Here is a 14,754-nt window from a genome sequence, read left to right on the forward strand (position 1 = left end):
GAAGACACACTTTGTAGAATGAAAATTGAACTTGTTTTTGTGGTAAACTCTTAGATAAGGAAAGCATGAGCAACCAAAGACTTTAAGAGTATCATAAACAAGAGGATGATGAAATAACATTTGATAAGGTGTAATGAAATTAAGAGTAACAGATGGCATTATGTTTATAAGGAAAACAGCAGTTTCAAAAGCTAACCACCAGTAATGAAGAGGCATGGATGCATGTGCTAAAAGGGTTAAACCTGTCTCAACTATGTGCCTATGCTTTCTCTCACTTTTTCCATTTTGTTGATGAATATAAGCACAAGAATTCCTGATTTGTATACCCTAATCAATGAGATAACGGAGGAGAGCTTTGTATTCTCCTCCCTGATTAGACTGAAGGCATTTTGAATTTACACCCAAATTGTCTTTTTGCTAAGTGGTGAAACTTAATGAAAACTGATTTGACTTCAGATTTAGTGCGAAGAGGAAATAACCAAGTAAATTTGCTAAAATCATCTAAGAAATGAATATAGTATTTGAATCCTTCTTTAGAGGCAAAAGGGGCAGGACCCCATACATCACTATGCACTAATTCTAGAGGAGAAGTGGTGTGTGATTGTGAAAGGGAAAAACTAGCCTGATGCAGTTTTCCTAGTTTGCAAGATTCACAAAACAGTGGGGTACTTAGTTTAAATTCTGAAGACACATGTTGTTTTGAAAAACCATAAATTATTTTTTGTAAATTCCTAGGATGAGGATGGCCTAGTCGCTTATGCCATAACATGTAATCAAGATATTGTTTACTAGTGGTTAAGCACACAACATTATCATCACACGCATCAGTATGATTATTAGCAACAGCAAAAATTGAACTAGTAGAATCAACAGAATTATTAGAAATATCAGCTATGTTAAAGTTGGAAGCCTTAAAATCATTAGTAGTAAAATTATCAATAGCAACATTTTGGCACTAAGGAGCAAGCATCACATTAGAACTTTCAGTAACCAAGTTATTGGAAATTTCATTAGTGTTAAGCTCATTACAAGAAGGAACATTTTATTGAACAATGCTATCACTAGTGTTAATAGTAAAAGGCTGAATTTTATTGTTTGAGACATTAAAAGGCAGAGGCTTACAAGCAATTGAACACTTAGCTTCTGAAACAAAGCTAGACTTATTCTTATCAGCAATTACAGGGGTATTAAACTAGACACTAGGAACCAGAGGCTGACACATAGTAGGATAGTTTGCTTCTGGAACAGAATTGGACATACTCTGAATGCTCATGGCTGCAATATTAGGTTGAGATAAAACACTACCAGATGGAGACACAAAATTTGTGAGATCAGGAGACTGAAACAAGGAAGCAAATGATGGTCTATGGGACTTTGAAGAAAGTGTGGATGGAATGTGTAACTGATACAGTCATCCTTTAAGTCCCCCTTGCAGCAGAACTCCCTTGGTTATATAAAAGAAGTTTGTAAGCTAAAGTTAAGCTATTAAGCTTATAAAATTCCTTTTTCACAGAAGTCATCAACTTCTTTAAACATACAAATGAAATCTAAACATTATAACCATATCTCACTAATAAAAATTATATATACAATGAAAACAAAGCATTATGATCGTATGGGACTGATAAAAATTCTCTATATCCATAATTTTTGTCAGTTATGGAGCCCTCTATTTAGGCTCCGAGAATTTAATTATCAAAATTCATATAGAAGTTTTCTCGTCTATCATGAAATTGTTATTCTAATTAGTAATACTATACTTATAAAAATAAAGTTATCCATACATACAAAGTGACGTAATACTATTCTTTCATTGTCATATCATTCATTATCATTTAATTTGCATTTATCAAACTATTTAACCAATGTAGCTAGCTTTTTGAAAAGTTTGGCAACATGACTTTATTAATATATGTTTGGCAAACAACACAAAATATAACAAACGTTACCAGTGCACGAAATGCTAGTTTATCTTTTTGTCTTCTAGTCTCCATTTATTTGGCAACATTTTGCTAAGCACAAACAAAAGCTTAATTCGGTTCGCTTACTTCTTTAACAGTTGCATGATCAATAAGCAATCCTTTCTTCCATTTGTTACTCCAAATTTCATATAAACCAAAGAAAGCTCCTCGTCACCTTTACCATCTGGAATTTTAACGATGAACTCTTCTTCAGGCTTAGGAATATCAAATGGATTACCAGGTGTAGTCTGCTCCAGTGGCTTAATCTTTTTCCATATGGATTTTCCCTTTGCCCCAATCTTAGCCATCAGAAAAAGTGGGAGGCCATTCCACCCAGAGAAGTCTTCTGTGGAAGATATGTTGAACTTTATTTCATATGAGTTCCCCCTTTCTACTTTTTTTGAACCGGTTACCTGAAGCCAACACACCTTAATTAGCTCTGCATGTCCTTCTGGCCTGTACAATAAAATATATGCTGGATTTTTCAGATTTATAGATATTATACTCTACTGCAAGAAGAAAACTCTAATAAATCGTACTTGAATTACCAAATCAAAACAACCTTTAACCTTTAACTTTACTTATCACCGTTTGGATCAATGAAAATTAACAGTTCATAAGGAATATCAAAATATTGAATCAATAATATAAGTCACACTATCATGATCCTACACACACACACACACACACACACACACACACACATATATATATATTGGACGGTAATAGTTAAAGAAAGGGGGATTTTTTTACTTTTCATTTGTTGGTCGTATCCAGTACTTTTTGTCATTGCCCCATGTAATCTCAAAGTCTCTAGGGTAGATGATGATACAATAAAACTATGCTTACTCACAATCTTACTAACCATCTTACTATCCTGGTAAATATAACGGCATAGTACGGGTACTATGCGTATGGTACCTATACTATGCCGTTATATTTTCTAGGATATGGTACCTGTACTATGCCGTTATATTTTCTAGGAGAGTAAGATGGTTAGTAAGATTGTGAGTAAGCATAGCATTACTCCTCATGTGAATATGTGATTACACCCACCTACAGTAGCTAGGCATAAAAACCAACCGACTCGGTATATCAAACCAACATCGAGCCCCTACCAACTCAGTATATTGTCATTGCAACAAAACTATACTTACTCACAATCTTACTAACCATCTTACTATCCTGATAAATATAACGGCATAGTACAGGTACTATGCGTATGGTACCCGTACTATGCCGGTATATTTTTCAGGATTGTAAAATGGTTAGTAAGATTGTGAGTAAGCATAGTATTACTCTTGTCATTGTCATGGGATTGGCACCTATTTGCAGCGGCTAGGCATAAATCCCTACTAACTCAGTATATCGAGCCCACATCAAGCCCATGCCAACTCTGTATATCCTTCGATTTTCAACATCCTCAACCAAAAATTAACCCAAACAACAACATTAACCACTTATCAACATAAATTACCACAATTAATAAAGTTCCTACACATAAACTATATTTCTCTCCTTCCAATTTGAAAATTAATTCATCCAAGACTACCACCGCCTGCCAGAAACCACCATCAGTTGCCTTCCACCACTGCTACCGTTGGCGGCCATCGTCGGTCGATGTGACCAGAATGATGCACGATCGACTAAATTTACGACCAAAGATCTAATCGTTTCTGGTTGTAGATCTGACTATTTTCGACCAAATCCACAATGGATATGTCGTGCATCATTTTGGCGATTGTTGGCTGTCCTCTTGGGTGTTGGGGTGCTTCAGTTAGTTTTTAAATTTTTATTGTAAGGGTGTTTAGCTAAATTAACAAATGTAGGGGATAAAAAAATAATCTAAATATTTTTAAAAACTGTACCAAACAACTATTCTGTCTTAAAAACTTTTTTTTTTTAAATGTACGAAACAATTATTCAGATCAAACTCTGATATAATTTTTAGATGTTTTATTAAACACATTTTTATAATCTAATCCTATTCGATTTAATCCAACTCAACTCAACTTAAAACGCGTTTTAAAAATAACTTTTTTCAAATAATCAACTAAACAAGCCCAATATACTTCTAAAAACGAATTTTCTAAAAACTCATATAGCTAATATACTTCAAAAATAATTTTTGATGCAATCCTCTACTCTCAATATTAAGGTAAAAATAAAAAATAAAATCTAAAACTCAACATGTGAGACACAATTGGTGCAGAGCCCTTGGATCCCAGATCCAAGAATTCTAAGACTCAACATCTATATCATAAATTTTATAAAATATTTCATAAACATTATAATAGTTTTCTTTTATCCTAATATCATTATGCTCCAATCAAACCAAGATTCATTATCCCTTACAATTTCCACAATAATAATAATAATAATCTTAGTTAATTAAAACAAAAACTTTCATCTAAGAATTTAATATATATATATAAGAGGGAGGGAGAGAGAGAACCTTTTATTCTTTTTTAATACTAGCCTTACAAAGAGTCATACAAAAAGCTAAATTCAGCATTTGAAAGAAGGAAAAAAGAGAGAGAGAAAGAGAAAATCATGAATTTCAAAAGTTAGATTTGACTATTTGTATAACTCTTTGTATACCTCTTTGTAAGGCTAGTATTACTTAAACAATCATCTGTCTTTCAACCATCGGGACTTGATTTATACAACTTTTCAGGAAAATTATCATGTTAAGGTGAGTTTTGAAAAATTAACATTTGCACTCCTTGTTAAAAACTCATATTCCCTTTCACCAAACCCCAGAGTGTCAGGCCCTTTTACAGCTGTCATGTCCTTGTCTCTGCTCAAACTCATTTCTATCCCTCAATGAGGCAAATTCATGTTAGAAATAGATTTTATTTTTAAAATTGAATTTTTTTATATTTTTTGTTGTTAAATGTGAAATAAATTTTGTATTTAAGTAATTAATTCTTAAATTCATTTATTTTGTTAAAACAGGAAAGAAAAATATAATAACTTGAAATGCTTTTAAATAGTTACATAATAAAGTATTATAAAAATATTATTAATAATTTTTATATGTTAAAAGTTTTATGTAAATGTGAAAGTAAACCAAGGATTAAATTGTCTTCTTGATTAATTTACATTAATTACCAAAACTGACTTATCAAATGCCAACACTCAACGAGGAGAACATTGTTTTATTTTAGACATATTTTTAGGGCTGAATAACATGGTCACCACCAAACTATCGCAAAAGAACAATTTTCTCCCCTTAATTTCAGAAACACCCAACATTACGCCCCATCTTAGAGAGTAAGTCGTTGAAGAAACAGAAAAATTAAAGTTGGAAACAAACATGGACGGCGACTGACCTACAAGATCTGGGTGGCTGGATTTACAGCGAGTCTCTGGCTTCTGGTGATCTAGGTTGCCCGGTACCAGCTTGGTGGCTTGGTCGCGATTGATCGATCACCAAATCTTGGCCTAGACCACCACCAGATCTTTTACTTTTAAAATAAATAAAAAATGTATTTGTTGATCAGCGTCGATTGACAACTTCCTAATATTTTTAACTTTCAATAATAGAATTGTCTAACAAAGAATCCAACAAAGCATTTGAAAAAGTTTTCCCTTATTACTTTTACCAAAGTGAATTGGTTCCATTATGGGATTAACAGAGTTATTTTAATATATTGATATTTGTTATTTAAGTTAATTGATATTTCAAAGCTTGTTGTTCTTGGAAACAAGGCAAATCCGCAAATAGTATTAGTTTTATTTTACTTATTTTTTTAATAATAATTTTACATGTATAAAGGTATGATCCTAACTTTATATTCTAATTTATTGTTGTTTATATGTCAGAATTGGATTATAAAGAAATTTTCATTTAACTTATTATCTTATGAGTAATATTACATATATAAACTTTTCATATAAATTTATTCATATAAACTTTTATATATCATCTATTTTTTTCTTCTTTCCTAGCTATCCTTATATATAATCACTGTTTTAAAACTTGGCTCGGCTTGGCCGGTTTAACCGAGACCTAGAAGCTTCACTAGGTCGGATTTACATTTTTCCTATTCACCCAAACCCTAGAATTTGGGATGATGATTGGCAAATAATTGAAGGCAGAGACGTTGGGGCTTTTAAAGAGGAAGTGTCGGTGAGTGCAATGGTGCTGACGGAGTTGATATTTGGTGAGTAAATCGATCGAAAATCGAAAAAAGTTGGTGGCAACAACAATTGACTTTTGCTAGCAAGTGGCGAGGCTAACAAGGGTGGGGGTGAGGTGGGTGTTGAAAGGAAGAGGGAGTATTTTCGAGGTGATGGGGAGGGTTGTTGTCGGACCGGTCGTCACAGTCATAAAATTAAACCTAAATACCGTAGTTAGCGGTAAGCAAGGTCGAATCCACAGGGAGCAAGACTAACAACCTAATGTATTTTGAGTAGCAGAAATGAAATTGGCAATTGATTAATGAAACTAAATAAACTAAATGCAAATAATGAAATAGTGAAATTAAAACTAATAAAGACTTTATAATAAAAATGTTGCCGTTACGATTTTGGTTCGACACAAGACTGACTCACACAATTCTCCTCCACCCTCTACGATCCCCTAAACCTACAAGGCAAGGTAAATCAATGAAATGGCTTCTCGGCACTCTAGGTATAATCTATCATGTCTCACCCGATCACTCAAGTTCGATTGGTTAAAGACTATCATTGAACGCCGATAAACGCTACACGACAATACCACTAGTTGGTACAATGTTAATAAGTACAACCTATCAACTTGTATCTTTCAATTAACCAACTTCACAATAAACGCAACAACATTAGAAATTAAATTAAATCCGAACACAACTCAATTACAAACGATGCGAAGTAATGAAAAGCAATATTCGTCATTCAATTATTTCAAACCAACGTTTATCATTCAGCAAGTTCTATGAAAACATTAAATTATAATGGACAACAATATTCATCACAAATTATGCTCAAATCATATTAAAGTATTGAAATCAAACATGAAACGAAAACAAATATAATCCGAAGCACAATACTACCAAATGTCCTATAATCGGGCTCATCCAACTAGTCGAGAGCTGATGAGTATATTCTTGTAGTCAATCTTGATCTCGCCTATGCCGTAACAGACAACCGGGAACTTAGCCGCTCATGGTGGTGATGACGGAGGCCGAAACGGTGGAAACGAAGCTGACCATGGCAGAGAGGAGGTAACCGACAGCGATATGATGCAAAGAAGGGGTGAAAACGACCCACGGACAGCCCGAAATATGAACAGCCGCACTCGTCGAAAAACGTTAATTTTTCAGCGGGTCCTCCAGAAAACGGTGGCGGAAATGGAATCCGAAGGTACTAATGGGAAGCTCTTGTGATGGGGAGTTCAGATCAGGTCCTAGGGAGGTGAGAAGTCGCCGGAAATGAGCAAGATCTGGCCTGGAAGATGAAGAGGCGCGGCGGCAAAATCGCAGATTCAGGCGGTTTTCGCGGCAGTTGAAGCTAGGGAAGTGTATATCCGACCATGGGGAAGGGGATCGACCCTTGGGGAGCTGAAACGTCATCGGAAAATGGTGAAATCTCGCCTGGAAGACGAAAAGTCACGGTGGTGGAAGGCAAAGGGTCGCGGCGTGATGGTTCTCGGTGGTGGTTTGTCGTGGTTTTGACGGGATGATGATGAGCTGTGCGCGAGGGAGACGAAACGTCGCCGGAGGTCGCCGGAAATGGAAGACGAAGGGTCGCCAGAAATGGAAGACGAAGGGTCACCGGAAAAGATGATGAACAGCGCCCCTGGTTCACGTGACTTTTCGTTTCTTTTATAGAACAAATTGCAAAATATCCCTTTGGTCCCTGCATGATTGAAACAAAAATAGAAGAGTACTTTATAGATTTTATAAAAGTGGATGATACTTCTGGTCAAGGCCTTTTTAATGTTCTCATAAGTATATTAAAAAATCTTGAACTTGATGTAAATAATGTGAGAGGACAAGGATATGATAATGGGTCTAATATGAAAGATAAACATCAAGGTGTGCAAAAAAGATTATTATATATAAATTCTAGAGTATTTTATACACCATGTGGTTGTCATAGTCTTAATTTAGTTCTTTGTGATATGGCTAATTCATGTGCTAATGCTATTACATTTTTTAGAGTGACACAACGTATATACGCATTATTTCCTTCTTCTACAAAACGATGGAAAATTTTGCAAGATCATGTTTCTAATTTGACACTTAAGCCATTATCACAAACACGTTGGAAAAGTCGTGTTGAAAGTGTTAAAGCAATAAAATTTCAAGCTCCACAAATAAGAGATGTTTTATATCAATTAGCAGAAAACTAGGAAGATTCTAAAACAAAAAGTGAAGCTATTTCTTTAGTAACGTATGAGATTGAAAATTTGAATTTCTATAGGCATGAATATTTGGTATGAAATGTTTATTGCTGTTAATATGGTTAGTAAATATTTACAATCTAAAAATAATGACATTGTTGTACAACAGATCAGTTGAAAGGTCTGTTCATTTTAAAAAAAATATAGAGAAAAGGGTTACATCTTCTATGATTTCTACTAAAGAGATTGTAGAGCAAATGAATATAGAACCAAAATTTCATGAAAAAAGTATAATAAAGAGAAAAAAACAATTTGATGAGAATGAAACGAAGAGATGAAAGTCTGCTGAAGAATCTTTTAGAATAAATTATTTCACATATTAGTTGATCATGCATTTCCTCACTTCAAATAGGTTTGAACATTTGAAATATATAGTAATAATTTGGTTTTATTATAAATATAGAAAAGTAAAATTGCTTGATGAGTAGTTTGCGAAACATTGTTTAAATCTTGAAAACTTTTAAAACATGACATGCTCTCTGATATTGAGGTTTAGATTATATTCAAAATTAAAAGTTTAAAAGAAATTATAAACGTGGAAATTAAAACACCACTTGAAATACTAGATTTTATAAAACATGTAAATTCTTTTCCAAATGCATGGATAGCTTATAGAATACTGTTAACTATTCATGTCACTGTAGCTTCAACAGAAAGAAGTTTTTCAAAATTAAAGTTAATAAAATCTTATTTGCGTTTAACTATGTCACAAGAAAGATTAGGTAATTTAGCTATATTATTAATTGAAAAAGATTTGGTTTCTAAACTTGAATAAAAAATTTAATAGTGATTTTTCATCTCAAAAGGCAAGAAAAATAAATTTGAAATAATTTTATAATATATACTTATATTATTAGAAGGCCCCTAAAGCAACTCTTGCTAGGGTCACAAATGTTCTTGAGACGGCCGAATATAACAAACGTATCAGTGCACGAAATGCTGGTTTTCTTTTGCTTCTAGTCTCCGATTATTTGGCAACATTTTGCTAAGCACAAACAAAGCTTAATTCCGTTCGCTTACTTCTTTAACAGTTGCATAATTAATAAGCAATCCTCCCTTCCATTTGTTACTCCAAATTTCATAGAAACCAAAGAAAAGGTCCTGTTCCTCGTCACCTTAATTATCTGGAATTTTAACGATGAACTTTTCTTCAGGCTTAGGAATATCAAATGTCTTATCATTTGGAGTCTGCTCCAGTGGCTTAATCTTTTTCCATATGGATTTTCCCTTTGCCCCAATCTTAGCCATCAGAAAAAGTGGGAGGCCATTCCACCCAAAGCCGTCAGCTTTCAAAGTTATGTTGAACTCTATTTCATATGACTTCCCCCTTTTTACTTTTGTTTTACCGGTTACCTGAAGCCAACACACCTTAGATAGCTCTGCCGGTTCTTTTGACCTGTACAGTGAATAATATGCAGGATTTTTCAGATTTATAGATATTATACACTACTGTGAATAATATGCAGGCTTTTCAGATTTATAGATATTATACACTACTGTAAGAAGAAAACTCTGATAAACCATGCTTGAATTACCAAGTCATAAATACCTTTAACTTTACTTCTCACTGTTAAATCAATAAAAAATAACAGTTCATAAGGAATATCAAAAAATTAAATAAATAATATAAGTCACAATACCCTGATCATATATATATTGGATTTTAATAATTAGAGAAAGGGGGATTTTCTTACGTTTTATCTGGTAAACTCCAGTAACTTTGGTTGTCGCCCCATGTAATTTCAAGCTTTCCAGGGTAGATCTTATAATCCTGTACATTTCAAAATTAGTTCTCACTTTCATCATATATATTTCTCAACATGCAACCTAAACTCAACATTTAGGTTATAAATTTAATTATACTTGGCATCCTTTCATCTAAATATCATCATTCTCCAATCAAATCAAGATTCACTAAGCCATATAATTACCTCCACCCGAAAAAAGAAAAAAAGAAAAAAAAAAGAACCATATATAATCTAAGTTAAACATGTATCAAATAAAATTCTTTCATCTAAGCATATTTAAAAAAAAAAAAAAAAAAATGATGCTCAACAGATATAGAACTTTATAATATATGAATAAATAAATTAAGTTATGTTAGACCTTGTCTTCTTCTGTTATCTCTGTTTTTTCTGGCTTCTTTTCTTCTGCTCCTTTGTCACCCTCTGGTTGTTTTTCTAGCTGCTTGAGACAAATTGAAAATCAAAATTTTCTTTCAAACCTTTAAGGCTGTCCCGAAAATAATCTAAAATAATTTGATTTTTTATTTTGATGCATCCTTTAAAATGAATTCTTTATTACTTTTTGAGAATAAAACTCTATAATGAGAGAAAAAAGGGTTGTGTATAGTTTACTGGAAAAATATTAATATAATTTTTTATTAATATTATTTAAAGGTTTAAAAATCTAATTAATACTTCTTAAATAATAATACAATTTTTTTTCTAATTTTGATGAAAGAATCTTAAAAGTAGAGAACCTTTTGGTAAGTGCCTAACCCTGAGTCCCTGACAGCATTCATCGTTAGTGAAAAAAAAAAAAAAAAAAAAAGGACTACTCTCACTTTAATATATGGTAAATTTATAATAAACTACAAAATTGTTAATCAAACAATACCAGAGCAGGGGTCGGCTCGTGGGATGATTCACCTTTTGGCTGTTAAGAAATAGAAGAAAAAAATTAAGAAGGAATTAATTTGTTTTTAAGTAAATAATAGATAATTTAATGGTTGAACAATATCTGGGTAAAGGATCCGATTCTATTAATTTGCTGTTATGGAATTAAAAAAAATAAATAAAAAAATAACCATAATTTGTTGATAACCGTTTTGAGCAGATCTCATGTGATGTGATTACACCCACCTACAGTAGCTAGGCATATATAAAGCCCAACCAGCTCGCTATATCAAGCCAACATCGAGCCCCTGCCAACTCAGTAGTCAGTATATTGTCATGGGATTGGCACCTATGACCTATCTGCAGCGGCTAAGCATAAATCCCTACTAACTCAGTATATCGAGCCCGTGCCAACTCTGTTTATCCTTCGATTTTCAACACCTCAACCAAAAATACCGATAGTTCTTACACATATATTTGTGTGGGTTTTGAAGAAGTTAAAGAAATATATATTATACAGTAGATTTGGTTAAAAACAGTTATATCGATCGGATCTAATCGGTCATACGTCATTCTGATGACTATCGACTATCTTTTTGGATGATTGTAATGTTTTAGTTAATTTTTAAACTTTTATTATACGAGTGTTTAACTAAATTAAAAAATATAAGAGGTTAAAAAAATAATCTAAACATTTTTAGAAACTATATCAAACAATTATTCTATCTTAAAAAACTTTTTAAAAAAATATACCAAATAACTATTTAGCATTTTATAAAACTCTAATATAATTTTCAGATGTTTTACTAAACACATTTTAAGACTCTAATCCTATTCGATTTAATCGAATTTTAACTCAACTCAATTTAAAACGCGTTTTTAGAATAATATGTTTCAAATAATCTATCAAATAGGTTCAATATACTTCTAAAAACTCATATAGCTAATATATTTCAAAAATAATTTTTGATACAATCCTCTAATCTCAATATTAAGGTAAAATAAATAAAAAAAATAAAAAAACTCAACATGTGAGACAAATTGTTGCAGTAATATTTTTTTTTTAATTAAAAAGAAAAGAGCCCTTGAATCCCAGATCCAAGAATTCTAAGACTCAACATGTATATCATAAATTTTATAAAATATTTCATAAATATTATAATAGTTTTTAATTTTATCCTAATATCATTATGCTCCAATCAAACCAAGATTCAGTATCCTTTACAATTTCCACAAAATAATAATAATAATAATAATAATCTTAGTTAATCAAAACAAAAACTTTTATGAGAATTTAACATATATATATGTATGCGCCAGAGAGAGAGAAAGAGAGAGCACCTTTTGTTCATCTTCTTGACCCATCATTTTGAAAATAATCATCTTCTGTCAATCATCGAGGCTTGATTTATACAACTTTTCAGGAAAACTACGTACGTTAAGGTCCATGAGTTTTGGAAAATTAACATTTCACTCCTTAATAAAATCTCGTATGCCCTTTCACCAAACCCCAGAGTTGTCAGCCCGTTTACAGCTGTCATGTCCTTGTCTCTGCTCAAACTCATTTTTCTCCCTCAATGAGACATATTCATGTTAGAAATAGATTTTATTTTTAAAATTGAAATTTTTTATATTTTTTGTTGTTAAATGTGAAAAAAAAAATTATTTAAGTAATTAATTCTTAAATTCATTTATTTTGTTGAAACAGGAAAGAAAAATATAATAACTTGAAATGCTTTTAAATAGTTACATAATAAAGTATTATAAAAATATTATTAATTATTTTTATATGTTAAAAGTTTTATGTAAATATTAAAGTACACCAAGGATTAAATTGTCTTCTTAATCAATTTACATTAACTAGCAAAATTGACTTGTCTCATTCCAACAGTTGACGAGGAGACAAAGGACGCTGAACATTGTTTTATTTAAGACATATTTTTTTTGTAAGAGTCTGCAAAAGAACTGACCATAATCGAAACCAGAAACGGCAGATACTTAGAGTTTCAACTTCGATTCCTACTCGAAACTAACCCTCACAAGATACGTTCTAATTCTAGAAATCAGGAATCGATTGGTTCTGATTCTGGTTCCAGTTTCGATTTTACCCCTACAAGAATCAAGAACTAGAATTAGAATCAAAACTGAGATCTGGGTACCCAGATAAAAATTGAGACTGAATTATAATTTTTATAAACCATTGGAGGTGTATTTCTAATTTTTAGAGGGTTTGTTTGTTATTTTTTAAAAAATATAGGATAATTTAAATTAACTTGAATATCTGGAATTGAAAACGAAACTTATATTTCAGAAACCAGATACTGCCATTGCCTGGTAGCGGGCCCTTAATAACTATCGAGGAATAATTACGTTGACCCACTGGTTTCTCTGTCGACATGGGTAGGAAGTAGTCATAAAAGCAAAGCATTGTGTAAAACGTTGACCAAAAGAAATTATAAAGTATAAACTACACAAATTATTATAATTTATGACTTTACTCAACACAAAAATCAAGTACATTTTTTATTCTTCTTTTTTTTTTTTTTTTTTGCATAGCCCCAACACTATCTAATATGACATATCATTTAATACGAGAGTTTTGAGCTGTAATTTGATAAAATGAGTATTACTCTTTTTTCTAACAATAATATGACTACTTATATTTTAACATCACACTTATAATTGAGAAATCACTCACTTATTTCTTAAGCTTTTGATATTTCTTACGCTTTTGGTAATTCTGATACTAATGTCTAATTAATCAAATCAATTAAACTATTATGCATACACAATTATTGCTCTGACGCAACAAATCGTGAAGCAAGATAAATTTTCTATTGGAAATTAAATGCTATACAACTGTCCCATATCAAGCCCTTAATAACTATTCAAGAATAAATACGATGACCCACTTATTTATTTGTCAGCTTGGTTAGGAAGTAATAATAAAAGTAAAGCGATCGTGTAAAACGTGGACCAAAAGAAATTATAAACTACGTAAATTATTATATATAATTTCACTCAATATAACACTCATTGCATATTTTGTCTTTCCAATATATAGCACAAATAATTTTTTTTTTTAACAAAATCTTTTTTTATAAAAAAATTCAATAAACAAATATATGAAACATATCAATTTAGTTTAAAATTATACGATCAATTTAAAACAAATCAATTTATATATTTGAATTTATACGAAAAGTTTATACATATAATATTACTAATAATAGATAAATAATACTAAATAAACAAACTCACACGTACAACTTAACGTGTGTATATATATATATTACATAAATTGATTTATTGTGCCCTCGTCATCCCACGTCTCATATCCCATTACTATTTCAACAACCATGTCAATGTCCAACTTAACATCTGAGTTAGTTGGCGCACCCCACTCCATTAAAAAGCAAAAACCCATATGAACAGAACACATTAATTTCTTGTCCTATCGTGCATGCTCTTGATTCTAACACTACAACCGGAGTGCATTTGTTGGAGATAATGTTAGATTATTGAGATCAGGTTAGATTACTGAGATAATGTCATCTTACATTACTTGATTATTATGTTTAATTGTTAAATAATATAAGATTTCTATAATCTTCCAATACCAATTGTAATTATTATTGGTAATATTGAAAGTAATATAATTACCTCCATTTTTTTAAATATTATAAAATTACTTGATAATCTTATTTTTGTTATAATTTTACTCCTTATTAATAAAATTTTTAGACAATAATGCTCTTGTTTTAAAATCAATTTACATTAATAT

General features: G+C 31.5%; 1 protein-coding gene across 1 annotated transcript; it reads right to left on the reverse strand.

Moving 5' to 3' along the window:
- Positions 1 to 1,893: 1,893 nt before the first annotated feature.
- On the reverse strand, positions 1,894 to 12,335 carry LOC116126946 (protein PHLOEM PROTEIN 2-LIKE A9-like). Its single transcript, XM_031412618.1, has 6 exons — positions 12,312 to 12,335; positions 10,972 to 11,010; positions 10,459 to 10,536; positions 10,047 to 10,123; positions 9,592 to 9,748; positions 1,894 to 2,260 (listed from the first exon to the last, which is right to left on the reverse strand). The coding sequence occupies exons 1-6, from the start codon at positions 12,333 to 12,335 to the stop codon at positions 2,045 to 2,047; spliced, it is 591 nt and encodes a 196-aa protein (XP_031268478.1). The 3' UTR covers positions 1,894 to 2,044.
- Between the last annotated feature and the right edge of the window lie 2,419 nt (positions 12,336 to 14,754).

The sequence above is a fragment of the Pistacia vera genome, unplaced genomic scaffold, assembly GCF_008641045.1.
Source record: "Pistacia vera cultivar Batoury unplaced genomic scaffold, PisVer_v2 Contig188, whole genome shotgun sequence".
NCBI lineage: Eukaryota > Viridiplantae > Streptophyta > Magnoliopsida > Sapindales > Anacardiaceae > Pistacia > Pistacia vera.